Consider the following 25069-nt stretch of genomic DNA (forward strand, 5'->3'; position numbering starts at 1 on the left):
TGCATGCATAAGGCCCTGGGATTCAATCTCCAGCAATACACAAACACACACATAAAGATGCAGCCAGAGGCTAACTCTGAACCTTACTAAACCTGTTGGGGTTTTACTCCATAAAAGAGAAGTGCAAGTAATTAGTACAGAGACATGGCTAGGGGTGATAGGAAGACCAATCAGATAGGAGAAGCAAACTAAAAAAAAATGTTATCAACCATGTAAATATTTTGGTAGTTTGAATATTGATGCTATTGGCAATTTTAAGCAGATTTGATTTATAGAAGTTGAGGACAGGTTGCAAATAGCTGAGGTAGTAAGTGAACTGTGAGGATGTATTTCACCATAGATTTCAACTTATAAAGGAAAAGTAAACTTTATTTTTTTTAATTTTGGGGGGGGGGGGTTGTAGATGGATACAATACCTTTATCTTATTTATTTATTTTTAAATGGTGCTGAGGATCGAACCCAGTGTCTCCCACGTGCCAGGCAAGTGTGCTACCACTGAGCCACGACCCCAGCCCCGGAAAAGTAAACTTTATCATGAAAAAGTATTATAAGTCTAGGAAGGGATGGAGATGGGAGAGGTTGGCAAAGGAAAAACCAGAACATGACTGTAGAGTACTAAAAGACAAGCCAAAAAATGAACAACTTGAAGCTGTGCATCAGAAACCATGATCAGATACCCAAAGCAATGGGTATCATGCTTTGTAAAGATGGCCATTCCAGGGCTGGGATGTGGCTCAAGTGGTAGCGCGCTCGCCTGGCATGCGTGCAGCCCGGGTTCAATCCTCAGCACCACATACAAACAATGATGTTGTGTCTGCCGAAAAAAACTAAAAAATAAATATTAAAAAAATTCTCTCTCTCTCTCTCTCTTTAAAAAAAAAAAAAAAAAAAAAAAGATGGCCATTCCATTTCAATACATGTTTTTGTGGTCTGACAACAATTATAGTGTCATGTTTTTTAGACAGCACACTAAAATAGGGATATTAGCTAAAGTGTGTTTGATTTCAGAAGTCATTAGGATTTCTTTTGAATAATACAATAATAATTGTATTATTACCAATTTTGTAGCAAATTCTCTGTAGTGATTATTAAAATAAATATAGGGACTGGGGTTGTGGTTCAGTGGTAGAGCGCTTGCCTAGCATATGTGAATCACTGGTTTTGATTCTCAGCACCATATATAAATAAAGGTCCAATGACAACTAAAAAATATTTTTTAAAGTAGATAAATAAATATAATGAAGAAATGATTTTTCTTAATCATATGTGTTAGGTAACATACAGAAAATATGTGGTTTGGGGTTAAAATTTTGAACTTCTTTCTAAAAGAGTAAATAGGAAATATCTGTAATGAATTCCTGCTATTGACTGCCCTGTGTCCTTTTCTATTTCTTGGAGAAGTAGCCTGAATTTCTTTCAAAACCTACCTCTTCCCTCCATTCTCAGCTTTATGATTTAGAAGGAACTGGCCTCACCTCCCCAAAGATTAGCCCTGATTGGCAAGGCCAATCTGAAGGTACTATCTCTGCTAATGATAATGGCCAGTTTGAAAATGACAGTTATTTAATTCAATCAAAGTAACACTTAAAGATCTTTTTCCTGAGTATGTTGACAGATGTTTCTTTTTGCTGTTTCTTGAATGAGGATGCATATAACTCTCCGACCTCCTGGAAACCAATTTAGGATCATGAATTGGGTGAAATTTGTCCAAAATAGAGTCAACATCAATGAAGCAACTATAGGAGATTGACAGAAACCATGTTCTAAGTCACATTTATGGAATTCTGAATCAACTCGCCATCTATCCATCAACATATATCCCTGAAGTTTTCAGGGTGAACAATAAATTTTCTTCATTTAAAAGTTGGTCTCAGTTGGATTTTTCTATTACTGGTTGTAGTTGAATGCTTCATAAGTGACACAGCATTTGATATAGATCCTAAACTTACTTTCCATCAGCTGCCATGTAATGAACTCTTGTTTCTATAGAAATTGATGCCACTGTATGAATAGTAAGTACTTTGGGACTTTTATATGATTACCTAGTATCTTTGAAAGCACTGAAGTGGCTGGAGAAAAAAACTGACACACCCACTGTATTATTTTATCCCTTATTATTTTTTTGTGGCGGGGGTAGGGGGAGCTACTGGGGATTGAACTCAGGGGCACTCGACCACTGAGCCACATCCCCAGCCCTATTTTGTATTTTATTTAGAGACAGGGTCTCACTGAGTTGCTTAGCGCCTCACCATTGCTGAGGCTGGCTCTGAACTCTCAGTCCTGCCTCAGCCTCCCAAGCCGCTGGGATTACAGGCATATGCCACCCTGTCTGGCAATCCCTCATTCTTAAGAGTGTGCTCTGCATTGGTTGCACTTTGGTAGTCATTGACAAGGGACACAAATATCCTCACAGAGATCCATCCACTACATCTTGTCAGAAATTTCCTGTTACCATTTTCTGTGGCTCTTCTAGTTCCCTAACCATCCAGCTAAAGCAACAGTAACTGTCCATGAATTAGTATAGGTCTATACTTTGATCATTTTTCACTCCAGTGCGTGAAGTACCCACTCAGTTTTCCTTCACTCTCCTTCAGGGTCACCTGTTACGGGGACTATAGTGCTATAGCTTTGGGCTTACATCAGCGTATCTGCTTTGGGCTTGTGTCATAGTAACATGCAGACCTTTCTGTAAACCAGGCTCACTTTTTTTTTTAAGATCAGTCAACTGTTGAACACACCAGGAGGCCATAGGCATGAAGTATGGGAGAGTTGGTATTAAAGGTACCTTCTGGACTTTCCCAAGCTGTCTCATAGGCCATTTCCTTACTATGATTGCTACTACACATCTGCATTCTCAAACTTTCAAATGGGTCCGAAAACACCCAGGTAATATGGGAAACTCAGGCCATATGGTCACCTGATGTCTACCAATGCTCAGTAGCATGCCAGATGCTTGGTTGTTTGGGGTTTTGTTTTTTGGGGGTAAAATAGTTATCTTTAGAGAAAAGGCCATAATTTTCTTACAAAATCCTAGAGGTTCTGTCTTTGATTTTCCCTGAAGATATCATTTACCACCCCTATTAACTATAAAAACTCCTAGATCATTGACTCCATTGGATCATAGGTACCAAGTGGTAGTCCCATTTCTACAGCAGACTGGATTTGTTTCAGAGCCTTCTCTTGCTGTGATTCTCCTTCAAAACTGGCAGCCATGGGGATGATTCTAGTTGGGTTGAAGTAGCACACTCGGGTGTTATATGTTGCCTCTAAAATCCAATAAAGTCTGCATGTGGTGTAGCTTTTTTTTTTTTTTTTGTGGTAGGTGACAAAAGGTTCAGCAACTTGTATCACCATGAAGAATATGGATCAACATACTTCAGATTAATAATCCCCCAGAAATAACAAAGAGGTGACAATCTCCTGGATTTTTATGGGATTTATTTCCCACCTGTTTATTCTCATATGTCTGTGAACTATGTTCTTTGCCTACTTTCTTTTGGGATTTAGTCTTTAGTTAATGATTTTGAGGAGCTACTTACAAATGAGGACTGTGATACAAGGTTCAAACATTGTGAACAGTTACCTGTATTTACCTTTGCTTATGATCTACTTTTCAATTTCTAGGGACTTTTTACTAGTGGGGGTTGTGATTCGAGTTACAAATACTGTAACCAGCTATTTTATTTGTATTTCAACTTTGCTTATGATGTTTTTCACTTTACAAAATTTATTTTTATGTAATTGGTTGACCACACTTCTCTCTAGTAACCTCTAAATTTGAGTTAGAAAGTCCTCTACTTCTCCCAAGTGAGGGTAATATACAGCTAAAGTTGAGAAGCACTTGATTAGGAGAAGCAATAATAAATTTAAGGAAAGGACTAGAATTGCTATTAACCACTAAACTTCCTTATTCTGAAGTTTTCTTTGTCCTGCACTTGCCTCTGTCTTCACTTTTTTTCTTTGTGATCTCATGGCTTTAATTATCACTTCTATGCTAAAAACTTCCACATATCCATCTCCATTCCTAAACTTTCCTCTGAGCACCAGATTCATTTCCAACTGCCCATTGGTCATCTGTGATACAGTTTCCTGTTAGTAATGCAAACTCAGCAACTTCAAAGCCATTTGGCCACTAAATCGGACCTATTTCTTTTTCTTCCAGTGTCCAAGATTGAAATCTCAAAAGTGATACTTGGTTCTCCTGTGATCCATTTTCCTATATCCAGTTTCTTTTTGAGTCTCTTTTGGACATCTCTCAAATAGGTTCACTCTTTTATTCCTAGAGTCATCAATTTCTATAAAGCCATCCATTCCAGTAGCTTCTCCCACCCCCACCTCCACCCCGTGTATAATGTATGTACCAAGAGCTTGCCATTTTCTTCAGTTTATACAATTCAGTTGCATTTAGTGCTTCATAATGTTATGCAACCATCACCACTATATAGTTCCAGAACATTTTCAATATCTCTAAAGGAAATTCTGTATTTAGTGAACAGTTGTTCCCCATTCTTCCTTCCACAGTCCCCAGCAAACACTAGTCTGCTATAACATGGCGTTTTGTGTCTGGCTTCCTCTGTTTAGTATGTTTTTAGATTCTTTCACATATCAGTACTTCATTCCTTTTTATGGCTAAATAATATCTATTGTATTCATACCCTATATTTTTATTCATTTTTTTCAGTTAATGGGCATTTTGGTTGTTTGAACCTTTTGACTATTGTGAATAATATGGCTATGAATATTCATGGTCAAGTTTTTGTTTATAACCTGTTTTCAGTTCTTTTGGATATATATCTAGGGATAGAAATGCTGGGTCATATGGTAATTCTACATTTAACATTGAGGAACCACCAAACTGTTTCTCATTAGTCTGTACCATTTTATATTCCCACCAGCAATGTTATTAAGAGTTCTAGTTTCTCACACTCTTACCAACATTTTCCATTTTTTTAAATTATAGCCATCCTACTGGGTATAAAGTGGTTAAATCATTATGATTTTAACTTACATTTCTATAATGACTAATGATGTTGAGTGTTTTTTCATGTGTTTGTATCTTCTTTGGAGTAATGCCTACTCATTTCTTTCTTTTGCCCACTTTTTGATTGTGGGTTTGACTTTTTGTTGTCTCAACAGCCTCATCATCTAGCCTTCCTTCAGTCTTTGGACTTCTAATTTTCTTTTTTTTCACTGAGCTATCAAAATTTATTTTGATTTTTGTTTATTTGGTACTGAGGATTGAACTCCAGGGTGTTTTACAGCTGAGCTATATCCCTGTGCTTTTTTATTTTTTAATTTTGTGACAGGGGCTTGCTAAAATGCTGAAACTGGTCTCAAATTGCAATCCTCCTGCCTTACCCTGCCAAGTCGCTGGAATTAGATGTGTGTACCGCTGTGCCTGGCTATGTTCCTCTGTCCACCTGTCAATAGCACTCTGCTGCTCTACAGACAAATCAGGTATTGACTTCCATAGCATTTTCTCAACCTCCTTTCCCGAATTTCTCTCTCTTTTCCTACACACATGCTTTGAGCTCAACCTGTTGTTCTCTAAACATGACTTCCTACCCTAGAATCTTAACTAATATTCTTTCTCTTACCCAAAATGTTTTTAATTCCCTGTTCTTTGTCACATTTTGGGGGGGTTAATATCTACTATCTTCAATACTATTTTATCTAGACCCTCCTACTTCCCCTTTTCAGATTATTTTGAAGTTGATTTCAGGCATCATATCAATTTTTCTTCAGCAAACTTTTTTTACTAGATGGACACAATGCATTTATTTTGTTTTAGTTTTACATGGTGTTGGGGATTGAACCCAGGGCCTCACACATGCTAGGCAAGTGCTCTACCACTGAGCTACAACCCCAGCCCCAGCAAACATTATTTTAAAATAACTATAATAACATTATTGGACCTCAGTAACAATTATTTAATACCATTAAATATCTAGACAGTGTTCAAATGTCAGTTATCTCAAAGAAATTTTGTTCTTGTTTTGTGTTTATGGTTTGCTTGAATCTGTCCACATAATGCAAACGTTTTAATTGGTTGTTATAATCTTAAGTCTCTTTTAATACATGTTTTTTTAATTTTCTTACAATTTATTTGTTGAAAAAGCCAACTTGTCTTTCAAGTCTGAATTTTTCTGATTGTATCTTTGGTATCAATGAACATGTTCTTTTATCTCCTGTATTTCCTACAAACTAATGATTAGATATGGAGGCAAAAGCAGATCCAGGTTTGATTTCTTGGAAAAACTACTTCCTGGATGGTGCCATGTAATTTTATTAGAAGGCGCTAAACTGTTTTGGGAATGTTATCAGTCATTGATGAATGTTGTTAGATTCCTTCATTCATAGGGTTGAAAAAAAAGTAATGTTATTACTTTTATTAGTTATATCAATGTAGGATATTGCTATAAGATACATAATACTGTGTGTATGTGTATATGTATTTCTATAAAGAGAAATTCCCCTTCATCAACTATTTGGTTACAGAGTTATATTTCATAAAAACTTGGCAGAACAAATGTTTGGTTCTATTTACCAATTTTCAAAGTAACAAGCTGGTTTGCTGGTATCCTATAAGTTGACCAATAAAATTTATTTTAATATATTATGAATGCATGCACTGAAACATGCTTGATATGTTTCAAACCACTGTAGTTATTATTTTTATTTATGCTCAAATCGTGTCATCCTTGCCAATGGGAAACAGTTCCAGCTGGCTCTTTAAGAGCCTTTTGACTTGTCTTGTATAGTTGCCTTATTTTCAAGTATGGCAAAGTGTTACAGGCTCAGATACATTTCCTGTCCCCAAATCACCCATTTTTTAAAGATCCTTTTAGTAGCAAATGGTATATTGGGATCACAATCTGAGTGTCACTGGACTGATCATTGTTAGAAGGCCCTTTCAGTACAAGGCTAAAAGATTATGTCCTTACTGTTTTCTGGCTTTACTTAAGATAAAGTATTTTATTAGTTCATACTAATAATTCCAATTCAAGCCTATAATTTGCTTAAGTTCATCAGTCTTACACCTACCCAGCCTTCGTGAATTCTTTCTGATCTTTCTTCCTTTGACCTACACTATCCCTTTCAACACTTTTATTTTTGTGTATGTCTGATCCTTTCTACCAAAGGGTAAACAACTGGAAGCCAGAGTCCATGTCTTTTTACTCTGTTAAATAAAGATAAAATTCCTACAGTTCTCTTACAATTTCCTAGCACTTAGACATCCTTTTCTCTTTGTATTCTTCAAGATATGGCACCATATTGAAATTCATAAGTTGTTAAATGAATAAATACAAAATTAGATTTGTACTCTTCAGATATAAAATACTGGAAACTTCAATTTTAGTGGAAATTAGTTTAAGGAAATTTGTTTCAAATAAGTTTTATTTAACAGATATAAAACAATTTTAAACATTTACAACTTGTACAAAAACTGGTAATTTGGATATTTTTTTAAAAGGCTATGCTAACAGAATAGGAAAAACTAAAGACCACAATGACATTCCAACTATAGGTTCAGAGAATGTGAATAGGAGGAAAGGATTCTAATCAACTAAAAAATCCTGAAACCATTTTGATTGAAATAAAATGGATAGTACTAGGTTTAAAAAAAGTGTGAAATCACACTTTGGTCTGTAAACATTTTTAGCTTTGTTTTTCACTCAAATATATGTATAAAATGATTTTTTAAATGTCATTTAAATGAACCAAAGGTATGATTCAAAAAAAAAAGAGGTAGGGAATGAAAAATTTATTTGGGTAGTTCTTCAATAATGATGCGAGATACTGAATTCCATCCAGTAGAAGCATCTCCTTTCGGGTAATCTGAACAAGTGCCAACCCAGATAGCAACATCCACTAATCCAGCACCGATCCCTTCGCAGAGTCCTTCCACTGCAAAACAAATGACAATTAAAGTCTTCAAAAATGAAAGCAAAACCATTCACTTTGTATTTACTTTAGAAAGCTAGGTTATAATTCTGTTTATATAAAGCTAACTAAAATTCTAATACCTGATAAGCGTTTCATAATAAAGTTATGTACTTTTTCTTGGTACATAAATACTTTTAAAAGATGTATGCATAGCTGTTTTGTGTTACAAGCTTAACTTTTCTTACAGGTTTCAATCATAAAACCAGAGTCCGTTTACTTACAGAGATAGCCTGAAATCAAAAAGCAATTTATTTACTAAACAAAGGAAGCCTATACTTTTAAAAGCCAAGACTTCCCAAATTTGGAAGAGGCCTGAACCAAGATATGCAAGTCTTTTTAAAAATTGTTTTAAGGAACTCCTTCCAAACACGTATCTGTACAGTTGATGCTACTCAAATAGAAGAAAGGACTTTTATAATATTAAAAGAAATTCTAACATAATCATTATACCAGTCCTTCAATCTGGGAATTCCATTTTATACAGACTTTCCTTATAATAAATAACTTATTTTAAGCATTAATACCAATACTCCTCAAATTATCCCATGAAATAGAAAAAGAGGGAATCCTTCCAAACTCATTCTGTGAAGCTAGTATCACTCTGATACCAAAACCAGGCAAAGACACATCAAGGAAAGAAAACTTCAGACCAATATCTCTGATGAACATAGATGCAAAAAAATCTCAATAAAATTCTGTCAAATTGCAATCAATATATTAAAAAGATAATGCACCATTCTATATTTAGAAGATCCAAAAAATTCCACTGGAAAACTTTTAGAACTAATAAATGAATTCAGCAAAGAAGCAGGATATAAAATTAACTCCCATAAATCAAATGTGTTCCTATACATCAGTGATGAATCCACTGAAAGAGAAATTAGGAAAACTACCCCATTCACAATAGCCTCAAATAAATAAAATATTTTGGAATCAAACTAACAAAAGAGGTGAAAGATCTTTACAATGAAAACTACAGAATACCAAAGAAAGAAATAGAAGAAGGCCTTAAAAGATGGAAAGATCATTCATGCTCTTGGATAGGCAGAATTAATATTGTCAAAATGGCCATACTATCAAAGCACTATCCAGATTTAATGGAATTCCTATTAAAATCCCAATGACATTCTTCATAGAAATAGAAAACATAGTCATGAAATTCATTTGAAAAAATGAGAGGCTCAGAATAGCCAAAGCAATCCTTACCAAGAAAATTGAATCAGGAGACATCACAATACCAGCCCTTAAATTATACTACAGAGCCATAGTAACAAAACGGCATGGTATTGGCACCAAAATAACTTGTAGACCAGTGGTACAGAATAGAAGACACAGAGACAAACCCACATAAATACAGTTATCTCATACTAGACAAAGGCACCAAAAACATACAATAGAGAAAAGATAGCCTCTTCAATAAATGGTGCTGAGAAAACCGGAAATCCTTATGTAGCAAAATGAAATTTAACCCCTCTCTCTCACCCTGCACAAAAATCAACTCAAAGTGAATCAAGGACTTAGGCACCCAGAGACCCTGTGCCTAACAGAAGAAAAAATAGGCCTAAATCTCTACCATGTCAGCCTAGGAACTGACTTCCTTAACAAGACCCCTAAAGCACATGAAGTAAAATCAAGAATCAATAAATGGGATGTAATCAAACTAAAACACTTCTTCTCAGCAAAGGAAAAAACATGAAGAGAGAGCCTACAGAATGGGAAAATTTTAACCACATGTACCTCAGATACAGCATTAATCTCCATTATAAATAAAGAACTAAAAAAAAAATAACATCAAAAAGCAAATAACCCAATCAATATATGGGCTAAGGATTTGAACAGACACTTCACAGAATAAATATAATCCATCAACAAATATATGAAAAAATGTTCATGTATTTTTCATATAGAGAAATGTTCATATAGAGAAATGCAAATAAAAACTACACTGAGATTTCATCTCACTCCAGTCAGAATGGCAATGATCAAAACCACAAGCAACAATAAATGTTGGTAAGGATGTGGGGAAAAAGGTACACTCATACATTGTTGGTGGGGCTGCAAATTGATGCAAAGCAGTATGTAGAGTCCTCCGGAAACTTGGAATGAAACCATCATTTGACCCAATTATCCCACTCCTTAGTTTATATCCAAAGGACTTAAAAGCAACATTCTATGATGATGCAGCCACATCAATGTTTATAGCAGCTCAATTCATAACAGTTAAACTGTGGAACCAACCTAGGTGCCCTTCAACAGATGACTAGATAAAGAGAATGTGGTATATGTACACAATGGAATATTACTCAGCCTTAAAGAAAAATGAAATTATGGAATTTGGTGATGAATAGATGGAGCTGGAGAAAATCATGCTAAGCAAAATAAGCCAGAACCAAAGGCCAAATATTTTGTCTGATATATGGATGCTAATTCACATAAGGGTATGAGGACTAGGGAAAAATAGAGGTACTTTAGATTAAAGGGGAGTGAAGGGAGGGGAGGGAGGTAGAATGAATTGGACATTAATACCCTATGTGCATATATGATTACTTGACTGGTGTAATTCTACATCATGTACAACCAGAAGAATAAGAAATTATACTCTGTTTACAAATGATATGTCAAAATACATTCTATTGTCATGTGTAACTAATTAGAACAATTTTTTTAAAAAAGTAAAAAACATAAATTTATTAAAAAAATAAATCCCTGTTCCCTTTTCTCTGTTCTCATGCCTTATAATTATGCACCTTTTTGCATATCCTTTGGACTTTTCCACATACAAATACACAACTTGCATTCCATCTTACTAAGGGTTTTCACCTACACCTAAAAGGAAAACAAAATTCCAGCAGGGTCATCATAACAGGCAAAAATAGGTATGTGTGAAGGGGGAAGAGGAACTATAGGTTGGCAGATTCTTTAAGACAATGAATCTTGGCATAAAAGTAGTATAGTGACTGGTTAGGTTTTCTATTCAAGCTTAGTGCTTTCATATGACTGGTTAGGATTCCCATTTGGTTGAGGTTAGTCCATTCCAGCAGCCTTTGGGATGTAGGTCTGAAGCAATCTGCTTCCATTAGCTAACTGAATCCAGGACAGTCCATCAGAATCCAGGCACCTGGCACTTCTAAAGTTGGGGGAACTAAGCGGTGGGCCCACAGTCCCACCCACTCTGGTGTTCTCAGTACTGTGCCAGGTGACAATGCCAAGTAATATTCTGTTTTCCCAAGACTTTGATATCAAGGCCCATCATCCAACAGCCTCAGGAAACCAGAAAACTTGGGTCTAGCATCAGCCTCACATGGGGAAAGTCAAACAGTCACTTCATCATCTTTAACAAATCAAATACTGTTTGTCAAATGAGTAAATTTAAAATTTTTGCTGTGATAATTAATGTAACATAGCTGGTTAAGCACCTAAAATACATAGGACTGAGAGTTCTTGACCTGTTTTCCTCCTAGACTCAGGTAACAGATGACAATCAAAGTTTCCTCAGACTCCAGGCATACCCAAGGCTACATAAATCCTCCTGGGATGGGCTGTCTTAAGTGCACCTGCTTCCCTTTCCCTTAAGAAAGAGTTTCAGTATGCAAGGGAAAAGTGATTTTATTATATAGAAATAACTTTTAATTCACACTGTTACAGAGACTCTTATTAATAGCAAATTATTTGAACACCCTACCAAATTGATCATAATTATTTCCACATAATGTTTGGGAAATGCTTTGTTTAATAATTTATATAGTCAAAGTTCCTGGGCCTTAGACCTTAAATTATATAGCAAGACATTAATGCACACCCTGAAGATAATATCATAGAAAATTAGTTGCTTATATCAACTACTGTCTAAACATACCACTTCCAAATGGAATTTTATATTTCTTAAAATATTTGTTTAGTTGTTGATGACCTTCATTATTTATTTATTTATATATGGTGTTGAGAATCAAACCCAGTGCCTCAGACATGCTAGGCAAGCACTCTAGCACTGAGCCACAACCCCAGCCCCTGGAATTTTATATCTTTTTTTTTTTTTTCTTGTTTTAGAGGCTGCTTCTCAGATAGGAAGTGCTTCTTTCTGTCCATCACATGTTTCAAGTAAGGGCTTAATGACAAAGCTTTTTAGTCTAATCAAAAAGAGGGCTGGGAGACTGGTTTTTGCTTTTCTGAAAATAATTCTACTATATCATGGAAAGATGCTCAATTTCCCTGCACCTTCTTTATATGCAAAGAGAGTGGGTTAAAATATCTTCTTTATGACTTGAGAAAAAGTGGAAGCAATGCCCTTGATGTCTTTTAGATAAGTATCTGACTTGGATCCCTAAAGATTGCTGAAATACTAATTCTTCTGGTAAGCAGTGGGGGGGGGCTCTTCCTTTTCCCTCAGCTATTTTTAAGTAGATGAGTAAGAAATCATTGATTCTTCAACCCTGGGGCACATCAGAATCACTGAGGGATCTTTTGAAAAATACTGATGCTGGGGTCTTACCTCTAGAGATTCTGAGTCAATTGGTCAGAGATGGGACCCATGTATCCATACATTTTTTAAAAAGATCCTGTGTAATTTTGAAGTGCACCCCAGGGTGGAGGACCATAAACTGCAAATTTACTAGAGAGCCCTTCATAGCGGGCTAGTGACTCAACAGGATAGTGGAACTCGGTTAAAACCATGACTGATCTGAGGTAATATCACTATTTTACATACCAGAAGAAGTTCGATGAATGTTAATTGTTGAATTCAGTTCAGGGCTTCCTTGGTCCAAATAAATGATGGCTTCGATGGGAAGAGGTCCTGAACATTCAGCTCCATTGAATGTGAAGTACCAACGCTGACAGCATGCGTTTCTGCACTTCAGTCGAAGCGAGCCACTGAACAGAACGCGCAGAGCACTGTTAGAGCGCATCTTTGTAAATGTACACTCCTGCCACAAACGGAAAAACGCAATTTGATTAACACTTTCCCTGTTTGTTAAAAAGAGACTTTGAAATTATATTGTGAATTTTACTTAATTATTCTTCTCTCCAATGTATTTAAAAAGCTTAACTTTTACAAAGGGAAATTCCTTATGAGATAGACTTTAATATAAGATATAAGAACTCTAAGAAAATCAAATAATGGCTTTCTTAGAATTCGTCACTTCATTATATGTATCTTTCAGATTTACCAAAAACAGCTAGTTTTCAGTATTTTCAACCAACCATTCTATATACTTTTTTTTTTTTTTTTTGTGGTGTTGGGGTTTGAACCCATGGCTGTGTGCATGTGAGGCAAACAAGCACTCTACCAACTGAACTACATCCCCAGCCTTACTTTTCTTTTTCTATTCAAAAAATACTAAGCACCGGGGCTGGGGTTGTGGCTCAGCAGTAGAGCGCTTGCCTAACATGTGCGTGGCCCTGGGTTCGATCCTCAGCACCACATAAAAATAAATAAATAAAGGTATTGTGTCCAACTACAACTAAAAAATAAACATTAAAAAAAATACTAAGTACCAACTATGTGCTAGCTGGTATGGATGCAGCAGTTAACAAAATATAATCCCTGCCTTCAGGGAACTTGCATTCTAGGCTAGCGCTGTCCATAAATCTCTGACTAGGCCTCTTTGAGCAAACAGTATAAGGGGGTAAAGCATTAGACTTTACCTCTATGACACAATCATAAGTCCAAGATTCTTTTTTTTTTTTCCTCTAATTAGTCTTTGAAAAATTTATCTTTTCACTTATGCCCTATCATCTTTTACTTGAAGAAATCAAGTATTTTTTAAAAGATCCTGTACTCATTCTGATTACCTTTAAAAGAACTCAAAAACATATTAATAAGGCAACATCCATTAGGATAGCTTTTAGAAAGAACTCAACAACTCGTGATGAACAACTCTAAATAAGTGAGCATTTTATCAATGTCAGATGTTTAAATAACTAGGCAACATTTTTAAAAAAATGCTTTCTAAGAAATTACATATGAACAGAGAAAAGCTCACAGTCACCAATACTATGGCAGCTAGATGGAACTTCTATCAGAAAATGAAGTCAGTCTCAAACTCTTTATAGATAATAGTCTGAGATGAGGAACAGGGATAATATGCAGATTGCAAGACTCGAATACTTTATAAAAATAAAATCTCTTCTATTTGCCTAGGAGTGGTAGTAGTAGTTAAAATCATGAGATATTGTGGTGTACATGTGGAATCACATCAGAGTTGATCAACAAATGATGATGATTTATAAAATAGTACAACTTCAACTCTGTTCAGCCCCCAATTACTTTAGAAGAACACTAATCAAAGTGACTGAATCATGCCGGGTGTGATGGTGTATGCCTATATAATCCCAGCGACTTGGGAGGCTGAAGTAGGAGGTTTGCAAGTTCAAGGCCAGCCTCAGCAATTTATGGGGATCCTGTCTCAAAACAAAAAAATTTATAAAGGGATGAGGATGTAGCTCAGTAGTAATGCACTCTGAGTTCAAGCTCTAGTTAGAGAGAGAGAGAGAACTGAATGCAATCAAAATGCCTTGCCAGACATCAGACATGCTATTTTGAGTAATCCCCCTATACACATACAAAATGTTGCAGGATAATTTTAAATGGTTATAGTAAACCCCATCTGGTACATTTCACTTCTCTTCAGCAATTTTAAGCTGAGCATACTACCTGAAATAAGGACAAATACCAACGGACTTCCCATTTGCAGATCCTATAATGTGGTAATTCTTGGAAACTTTTTCCGTTTTTAGGTCTGAAGCCACAGAAGAATTTCTTAGACTGATTTAAATTTAAATTCACTTTATGAAAAGATTAGAAAACCCACGTTCTCTTTTTTTGCTTGCATTTAAAAAACAAGAGTAACTTATTTTAAACATTATGGTTAAAAAACATAAAAGTAATTTGTCTTAAAATACTTTTATGAAATTAACTGAAATGTTATCAACTTTTTCATTAATTTTAAGTTAAAAGTTATATGTTACCTGCTCCTTATTTTATTTTATTTTTTAGTCTTTTGGTTAAAAAAAAAAAAAGAAACCACAATAAAATCCTACCTAGAAAATTAACAGTCGAATATAAAATCCTAAAGTTTTGCTTCAACTTGAAAGTAATTCAGACTTTACTTACAGCAATTTTTCCAAGATCTATGCCATAATTCAATGAATTCCATGAACACTGCTTGTAGTTAGGGGTCCAGGACTCCTCAAAGGTTTCCCTCAGGCACTCCCCCTTTTCTCCTTTGAATCCATCCCGACCTGGGATCCCAGGGGTACCTGGAATGCCATTGGCCCCAGGATTCCCATCACGACCAGGCACCCCTGCTGGTCCTTGTAAACACATTCCATTGTACTACAGCAAGAAAGGAAAGGAGAAAATAACTCTCATCACCAAAAGCTTCAAAGATTCAATATAATGATTAAAATTGCATTTATTTGAATCCCTTCAAACCACTTGTCCGTGTTCTAGGTAAGATCTTATAGATAATTCTTTTAAAAATTATTTCTAAAATATTGCAATTTCCATCATTTTTTATTGCACAAACTTCACACACACATATGTATGCACACACACAAATCAAAAAGGACAAAATGTTTTCATTTGCCTGTTTCTTTCCACTGCTCATTAAAGCACATATAATTTTAAATAGCTGTATTCCTAGATAGATATAATTTCATATTCTGCCTTTTTTCTCCTAACCTTATAGAGGTTATAAAGGGACTTGAACTTCATAATTATACTCTTCTTACAGTTCATGCAAACAGTGCACCATCTTTGGATATTAAATTTACTTGTTTTTTCCTATCATTAATATTGTAATGAAAATCTTCATCTATATAGCTTTTTTCTTCTGAGTTATTATTCCCTACAGTGAATTGCTAGGGACAGATTTGTAAAATAAAATCTTAGCAGTCAATAATTACCTTCTACTGGTAACAGCTCTACGTTGGATATACATTCCTCCACTTGTTGAAGGGTCTGCACTGGGACCCTTCATTTGCCATGCTGGCCCAAACCCTCTGAATCATTTTTATATGGAGGAAGTAGTACAAGGGTAACACTTCTGGTCTTTAACCCACCCTGCCTTCCCAAAAAGAAGTAAGTGGCTTAGTTCCATATGACCACCGGTCCTCAGTAGGGGTGCAATCACATATCAAACCATGTGTAAGTGCTAGGATTCTCTGTTTTGCGGTGGTTGTTTATATGTATGTAGTGGGGAGTATTTTGTAGAGTTTGAATACATGGATTTTAAAGCCAGTTTCTTTGGATTTTAATCCTGGCTCCACCCCTTATTAGCTATTTAAGATAGGGCCAATTACTCAACATTTCGATGTGCATTTCCTTATCTGTGAAATATGGATAATAACAAAGATTCCCATTTTGTAGGGTGTATATAAGATTTAAGTGCATCATATATAAAAAATGTGCTTAGAACAATGCTTGGAATACAGTAAACACTGTACATGCCAGCTATTATCATTCTAATCCCCCAAAGACTAGTATGAGGCTGTGACTCAGGATAGATGTCTCCTTGACTGGACTCCACAAGGGTCTAGATTTGAGGAAGAGCGCATTAGCAAACCCAATTGCTTGCACATCTGAGCCATGCAGCAAAGGTGATATTTTGAGCTCCATCTGTCCAATTCCTGTGCCTACCCTTGAATTAGTTCACATGGGAACAGGGGTGCCATTCATTAGACTTTCCAAAACTCATTGCATACATTTAAATTCTTTAATACTTTTGATATTTGTATAAATTGTCTAATATTATCATTCTGTATAAATATACTATTCATTGAGAACACATCCAAGGCTCTTTATATAGTAAAAGGATGTCAAAGCTTATCTTTTAACCTTATAATCTGAGATTGGGCATGATCAGATTACAAAATCCAATAATAACACTATCTATGAAGGATCCTACTAGACTGTTTGCCAACAAATTTGCTTCTCACATCACCAGCTTGATCTTTGTTTTAGTCCATGATATTCTGTAATTTAGATACTGCCATTTTCCCTACTTTAAGACAAAAAAGGCACTATTATTTATTTACTCAGAGAAATAGTAACAAAAGTATTTTAAAATTGCAAAAGTATTTGAAGACATGCCAAAATAAAAACTGTTTTTTTTAAGGTTTGGCATACATTAGAATTAATTTTCATTTTAATAATTTCATTCACTTTCACTTGCAGATATATATACAGATAGATAGATATAGATATGTGTGTGTGTGTATATATATATATAGATAGATAGATAGATAGATATGTGTGTGTGTATATATATACATAATACACATATACATACATACATGTTTGGACATATATTTAACGTGTGAAGGAATAAACAATAAAATTTCTTTTGGTACTATTTATTTTTTTCACTATTATTTTCCTCAGGGCAAGATGCTACATGGATTAAGGATTATTTTTCCATACTATTAATGATTCTCAACTGGGGACAGTTTCGTCTCCCAAGAGACACTTGGCAATGTCCACAGACATTGGGTTGCGGCAATTTTTGTGGGGAGATTACCAATGGACTCTAGTTGGTAGAGGTCAGAAATGATGTTAACCATGCTACCAATGCACAGGACATCCCCACAATGAGGAATTACCTGGCCCAAAATGTCAATAGTGCCATGTTTCCATGTAAAAATTGCATTTCAGAGATCACATGACTTTATTGGACTTGGTTTGACTGGTATTAAATTTGTCTTCATCTACCTTAAAATGCTAGCCCAACACATTTAGAGTCTCAAAAAAATGTCTATAAAATCAAAAATGTATCCGGTAAGCTCAAATTTGCCCCACCCCATTTTCTTTCACTAGCCACCAGGGGGCAGAACTTGGTGGGAACTTGAAAGGAAGGCTTTGAAAGATCCTATACAAAGAAGTTGCTTTATAGAATCTGTTGAAACCTTCTTAATGACTGCGTGGACTTTTTCTATCACCCAAACCAAACCCAAGCCACAGGATGCACCTGAGCCTGGCTGCACAATAAGCTTTTCCAAGTTGGGCTAGAGTTGTGGCCAAACCACAGGGGCTGTAAATCCTTAGAGGGGGAAAATTGCTAGCTTTATGGAGAGAAGGGGTATTTTGTGATCATAATTACACATTCATAAAATGCAAACTACACACAAACCACAGCCATTTGGTACAGTTTTAACAATTTAGAGATTTAAAATAGAACTGTAGTCCTGAACACATAGTCTGCTTTTGTGGAACAAAATTACACAGCCTATCACCAAAAAGTGCTGTGTGAAACGGCAGGAATTTTTTTCCAGCGCTGTTGAATCCAGCATAGAACTGGCTGCCAGTTTAGAATGGCAGTTTAACAAATTTGAAACTTTAAAAAAAAAAAAATCAATAAATGTCTCCTGTCTTATGTTCTGCAATGCCTATCAACCATATTCGTCTGCAAGAGGCTGGTCTAAGAGTTGAAGTTTGTGATGTGCCAAGGACTACAGATATCTGTGAAAGACTTGCTCTTGCCACATGACACTGCCTCCCCACCCCCACAGGGTTTAATTGGCTTTTAGAGGGAAAGAGCTTTAAGTAAACAGACCTTCTCTCAGGTTGGCCCCTCAGAAAGCACTTGGGCTACTTATTTGCTCTCCTCCCATAGCACCACTGTGATGCTCCTACCTGGTGGCCACAGGCTGAAGACCTGACTGCTCATCTAAACAGAGCAAATGAAATGGGTCTTTGAAGGGTCAGTGCTGGTACCTTTCATTTGCCCTTCCGGCCTAAACCCTCTGAACCTTTCCTGGCCCCAGCTGTGGTTGTCCAACAAAGTAAATTGCAGCCCATACTCCCCAGGAAGATGACCCACTGTGACTCATAGTCTTCAAGTTACAGAGAGTTGGACGAATGCTTTGTGGGGGTTGTTATTCTTTCCTTCAGGGAGACGTGGCCACCAGCCCCAACAAAGGACACGTTGCAAGGCCCTGGCTCAAGCCCAGGAGATAAGCCATCCAGGGTATTTTCTAGCCCACTCTACCTACCCAAGATCTTTATTCTACCCTCATTGCCGCCCTAACCCTCTCTCACCCCTCCCAAGGGTGGCCTCCCCCGAGGCCAGAAATTACTGGGCGAGTTCCACCCGACCCACGTTGCATCTCCGCCCCACGATGGCCTCTGATTTTGGTCTCCCCTCCAGTTCCAAGACTCTACTGCACGCATAACCCGGGTCCTTCCTTATACATAGACAAAGCAGGACAACCACAGGATCGCAGGATACATTATACACAACTGTTCGGTCACTCTCCCCCTAAGAGCTGGACAGACGACCTCGCCCGTGCCCTTTGTACCCTCTTCTGGTGCTGCAGCCCCGATCCGGCTCCCCCAACTCACCAGGTCCACCACCTCCCTCTGCCGGATCAGCGCCTTTTGCTTCCCCTTGGGGGTCTCAGAGGCGCTCGACGGTGCGGGCAGCTGCAATAGCAGCAGCAACAGCAGGAGGCCGAGCCCCCACTGCGGGGAGGTGGCACGGCCTGGGGGGTGCATGCCGCTGGCGGCTAGACCCCGCGGAGCAGGAGGCGTAGGCGGAGGAGAAGACCGCGGAAGCCAGACCTGGTCAGCGTCTAGCCCTGCTGTGCTCCGAGGCCGCCACAGACTTCATCAATGCGCCTTTCACCGCGCGCAGACCTCCCTTCTTTCTCCTCCCGCCCCCTGGACACCCGGAGTTTCCATCCCGTAATAGGCTAGTGCCCCCACCCCCGACCGCCGCGGGGCGGGCCAGACCCGGGCCCGCCCCTCCTTCCGCAGCCGCAGTGCCGCGGGGACCCTCCGCGGACTGCGCGGACACCGTGCTGCGCCCGCCTGAGGAGTCGGGGAGGCGTGGCTGTGGTCAGGAACCACAGGTGAAGCCTTGGAGGAGGCTCAGTCAGGGAAGTTAACCAACATTCAATGATAGACGTTCACTTTGAGCATTCACTTTTGATCTCCTTTTCGAAACCCTTGTGTCCGTTTATCTGTCCTCCCTCTATTCGGAAGAAAGGCTTCTCAGGGTCCAGGCTACCCACCAGGGAGGATCAAGTTGGAGCCGGTACACCTTTGTACACTACACGCAAAACTAATCCTGCTACATCTATAGCAACATGGAGGGTGCTGTTGAATGGTAATGCTGCTGATGTCAAATTCAACTCAACAAGATTCCCTGTAGAGATCAGCCGGTACCCCAAAGTTAGTGGGAGCTCAACTGATGAGTATTAATGAGAAGGAGCAGATGTGCAGGGAAGCAGATCAAGGCAGTTCTAGGATGCTCCTTCCTGGTCTAACACCTAGCCACAGGTAAACTTCATTCCTGTTTATCAGAAGTAAAAATCTAAATGAGTTCCAAAGCTGTGACTGGCTACATAATTTGCCCTGCCCAGTGAAAAATGAGAATGCAGGGGCCTCTGTTTAAGAGAGAGAGAGAGAGAGAGAGAGAGAATTTCAAAACACGCCAACAGAGCAATAAGCCAAGTGTGGGGTCCTTCTAAGTGCCATGCTCCATATGACCAACAGATCACATGTCCAGGAATCTGGCCCTGTAAGGAAAGCTGAAGGAGGTCCTGGCTGATGCCCTTTTGCAGCCAAACCACTGTGGTCACAGCAGCCTTGAGGCTGGAAGGGAGAGCAGGGAACCACTGGAAACTCTTTCTTCCAGCTAGTTCTAGTTCCTCCTTCTCCTCCTCCTGCTGCAGCTGTGATCTCCTGTAATTTCAAATGGTCCCTCTCTGTAAATCTGGGGTCCAGATAAGGGGAACCAGCAAAGAACTAACCCTGCACTAACATCCAGGCAGTTTTAAATTACATGTTCACAGAATTAATCCAATCACATTGTAAGATAAGTAAGCTGGATATCATTAATTAAAGATGATATTATAATCAAGCAAAAGTGCATTATGGCATACAGAGGAGAGGTCTTTCACATATCTTGTCTCCCAGGTTCCAAATTAGCCCCAAAGTTTAGCTTAATTTTACTGTCTCTGTGCTTACTTCTATTCCTTTGTGGGTTTGCAAAGGCATTTTATCCTATCACCTCTGAAAGTTACTATCTTATTCAGATGAGCTTGTTTTTGTTCTAATCTTTAGGCCTGTTCTACCATTAAAAATTTTAGTTCCCATTAAAGATTAGGAATTAGTTTTGAGTCCCTAGTGCTGTTTCCCCAGATTTCCCCAGCCAAGGATGAACAAATGAGTCTTTTGCAGATTCTAATTTTCAAGGTTAATTTTAGGACTAAGTCTTGCAATGACATTTTTGTATACAACACACTTAAGAAAATTTAACACATTAAATTTGTGATATTAATTTGAAATGAATAATTACATTTTCATCAAAGAGAGAGAGAGAGAGAGAGAGGTGCTGAGTATTTTAAAAGGTTCTTCTTATTAGACCTTTAAGTTGTTCCTAATAGACATTTGGCATTTGAGAAAAATCAGATATATTAGATTTGTTAATATATTTTAAAATTATGTAAAATTATTTATTTGGCTGAGTTATAAGTAGAGCTAAATTTTAGTGAAATTAAACCTTTTAAATTTATGTGTCAGTTGAGCCTATGTCTTCTATGTTGAGCTAAAAATGTTCAAGAAAAACTTGATTTTAAAATTTAAATATATATATTTTTTAATTTTTATTTTTTAGTTGTGGTTGAACACAATACCTTTATTTTATTTATTTATTTTTATGTGGTGCTGAGGATCGAACCCAGGTCCTTGCACATGCTAGGTGAGTGTTCTACCTCTGAGCCACAACTCCAGCCCCTGAATTTAAATATTTAAGTTGTTAATAATTAAAATAGAAGTAGCTGCAGATGGCATTTTCCGTGCATATTCAGCACCTGTTTCCAAAACAATACAAAACTTTTGGAAAAAAATTAGGAAGGCGAGTGAATGAGTTAATATCGTTGGGTATAGTTTATCCCCCTTCATTCGTGTGATACAAGTTCTAATATAACATCACTGACCTCTTCAGAAGAGTAGAAACAAAGACTTGCAGAGTCAGCCTCAATTTAGCAACCAGTCAATGCAATCCACCTAATTTACTTTTGAGGCACACAACTACAGGCAACTCAGAACTCAATAAACTTTCCAAGATCATGCAGCAAGCCTCAAAGAAGGATTGTACTGAGGTCAGATAATTCTTAGTTCAGGTTCAGCATTTAGTAATATTTCTTTTGAGTATTCCACCTTTATACAGCCTTGCTGGTGGAAACTGAGGAAAGAATTGAGCCAGAGGTTTAAGCCAAGTAGGTGCCTTTGGGGTCAGGTGTCATAGGGGCAGAAAAGGATCAAAGTAAAGGGACTGCAATGGAAAGGTAAAACCGGAGTCAGGGGCTTGGCCAGGGAGATGCCCTTTGGAGGATTCTGGGCTCTTCTGAACCAAAGAAGCTGTTCCCTTAAGTGTCTCCAAATAGTTTTGACCCATATGCCTTGGTTTTACCCTCTAGACCACCCATAACAAATCCATTTTTTTTTATCCCCTAGGAAATCTTTCTTCTGTTTGAAAGAAGAAGCACACCAAAGAGTGACGCTGTGAGACATTTTGATTCTTAAGTCTGCTGTTACTGCGGGATTCTTTCATTCACTCATTGAATGAATGTTTACTGAGGTCTACTATATGTTCAGTTCTGTTCAAAGCTATAGAAGTTTATCAGTGAATAATAAAGATAAGCTTCTTGGCCCTCATAAAGCTTATAATTTAGTTCATCATAAAAGATAGTAAACAATCTACATAAAAATGAATTATAATGTAATCATAAGGTATATTAGGCAATAAATTCTATGGAAAACAATAGAAAATGATAAGAGGGATGAAAAGTAGCAGTGACAGTATAGGAGAAGCCAGGCATGATTTTGCCTAGGGTAGACTAGTCTCATGCAAGGTGACATTTTGGCAAAGGCTTGAAGAAGATAAAGGAGTTAACTATGCCACTATTTATGAGAAGACTACTGCAGGTAGAGGGCATCTTCGACCTTAAGGCCCTGAAGTGAGAATGTGCCTAGATCTTTCCGTTGCTCCACCCTGCCATCTTCAGTGGGTCAGTTTTACCATCTGACTTCCTTTTCTTATGACAATCAGAAGGCCCCAGATACCACATTCAGGCACAGAAATGTGCAGAAAAATCTCCCACGGTCTCCCGTCTGTCATTTTTTAGGGCAAAAAAACCTCTGACGTCACCTTATAGACCTTGGATTGTATCTTCTGCTAGGATCAGATCACATGTCAATTTCCAAACCCATCATTACCTAGGGAAATGATTATATTTTGGCTTAGAACAATTGTCTTGATGGTCTGTTTTCTGTTGTTATGGCAAAATACTGGAGACAGGGTGATTTACAAAGTTTTTACAAATAAACAGAAGTTGATTTGCCTCACAGTTCTGGTGTTGGGAAGTCCAAGAACATGGGCTGGAGTCTGTTCAACATGTGATAAGGGCCTTCTTGATACATCAAAACATGGCAGAGGGTATCGCATGGCAAGACTGAGCAAGAGCTACAGTTAAGATCTTTCTCTTCCTATGAAGTAAGCGGGATGAAAAGTGGCAGTGGAAGTATAGAAGAAGCCAGGCATAATTTTGCATAGGGTAGACTAGTTTCATGACAAGGTGACACTTTGGCAAAGGCTTGAAGAAGACAAGGGTGTTAGCTGTGCCACTATTTATGAGAAGACTACTCCAGGTAGAGGGCATCTTTGACCCTAAGGCCTATGAAGTCACTAATGTCACCAGGGGGGACTCACTCTCATGTTCTCATGATCTCTTCCAATTCTAACTGCCTCCCAAAGGGCCCACCTCCAAATACCATTAACATGAATTTGGGAATTAAGCTTCCAACATGAACTTTTGGGGGAAACATTCAAACCATAGCATCAATCATTTGAAGTAGAATTGATGTGGGAAATTTTATTATCGTAGATTCTTTCTTTCTTTCTTCCTTCCTTCCTTCCTTCCTTCCTTCCTTCCTTCCTTCGTTCCTTCCTCTCTCTCTCTCTCTCTCTCTCTCTCTCTTTCTTTCACTAGGGATTGAACCCAGGGCCTCAAGTATGCTAGGTAAGTGCTGTACCCCTGAGCCACATCCCCAACCCCATTGGTTATTTTCAACTTATAAATAATACTGCATTTATCATTCTACAACCTTCTTTTGCACACATCTCATTATTTTCTAGGGATAGAAAATAGAAATAGAATTATTATCAGAAGATGATTTTTTTTTTTGGTACCAGGGATTGAACTCAGGGGCACTCAACCACTGAGCCACATCCCCAGCCCTATTTTGTATTTTATTTAGAGACAGGGTCTCACTGAGTTGCTTAGCACCTCGCCATTGCTGAGGCTGGCTTTGAACTTGCAATCTTCCTGCCTCAGCCTCTGGAGCTGCTGGGATTACAGGCATGGGACACTGTGCTGGCTAGAGGAAGGAATTTTTAAAGTTCTTGATACATAATATCAGATTATATTCATAAAAATCATACCATTATATACTCACAGCAGTGTATGAGGCCTCACATCTCTATACACTCATTAGTCTGAAATATTTCTGTGTAGAATTTTTGCCACTTTAAAAGTTGATCATATTTTTTGACCATTTTTAAGTATATGGGCTATTTATAAGTCTTTCAACATTTCTTCCACAGTCAAGCGGTATCTGAGGCCATCAGACTGTTACATGAAAAGAAAGACAAGCCTTTTTATTTATCTGTTAGGTTATGAATGAATTTCTTATTATCATAAAAATTATTGACATCTTTAAAACACTTAATCTTAGGGACTTAATGTATCTCCTCATTCCAAAACTTATTTTGTGAATCATTAAAGCTTTGTAATTTTTAAATTTAGGTCTTATCTATTTCTTATTGTGGCTATTATGCATTTTGCTGCTACTGCAAATGAATCCCCTACATTTCTATTACTTTGTAACAAATTACTACAAATTTAGTGGTTTAATACAGCACAGATTTATTACCTCCCAGTTTTCGTGGGCCAGAAGTCCAGCACACCTGGTTATATCCTCTGTTCAGCATTATACAGTTGTGCTCAGGTGCATCATCCTTTGGAAGCTTAGCTAGGGGAAAATTCCCCTCCCAAGCTTCCTTAAGTTCTTGGAAGAATTTATTTCCTCTAGTCATGTGATCAAGAGCCCAATTTTCT

General features: G+C 37.5%; 1 protein-coding gene across 1 annotated transcript; it reads right to left on the reverse strand.

Moving 5' to 3' along the window:
* Positions 1-7412: 7412 nt before the first annotated feature.
* Positions 7413-19573, reverse strand: Cthrc1 (collagen triple helix repeat containing 1). The gene is made up of 4 exons (XM_027952199.2): positions 19287-19573; positions 15060-15281; positions 12654-12870; positions 7413-7909 (listed from the first exon to the last, which is right to left on the reverse strand). Exons 1-4 carry the CDS (start codon positions 19437-19439, stop codon positions 7767-7769), a joined length of 735 nt encoding a protein of 244 aa, XP_027808000.1. The 5' UTR covers positions 19440-19573; the 3' UTR covers positions 7413-7766.
* Positions 19574-25069: the final 5496 nt, after the last annotated feature.

This window comes from Marmota flaviventris, chromosome 15 (assembly GCF_047511675.1).
Source record: "Marmota flaviventris isolate mMarFla1 chromosome 15, mMarFla1.hap1, whole genome shotgun sequence".
NCBI lineage: Eukaryota > Metazoa > Chordata > Mammalia > Rodentia > Sciuridae > Marmota > Marmota flaviventris.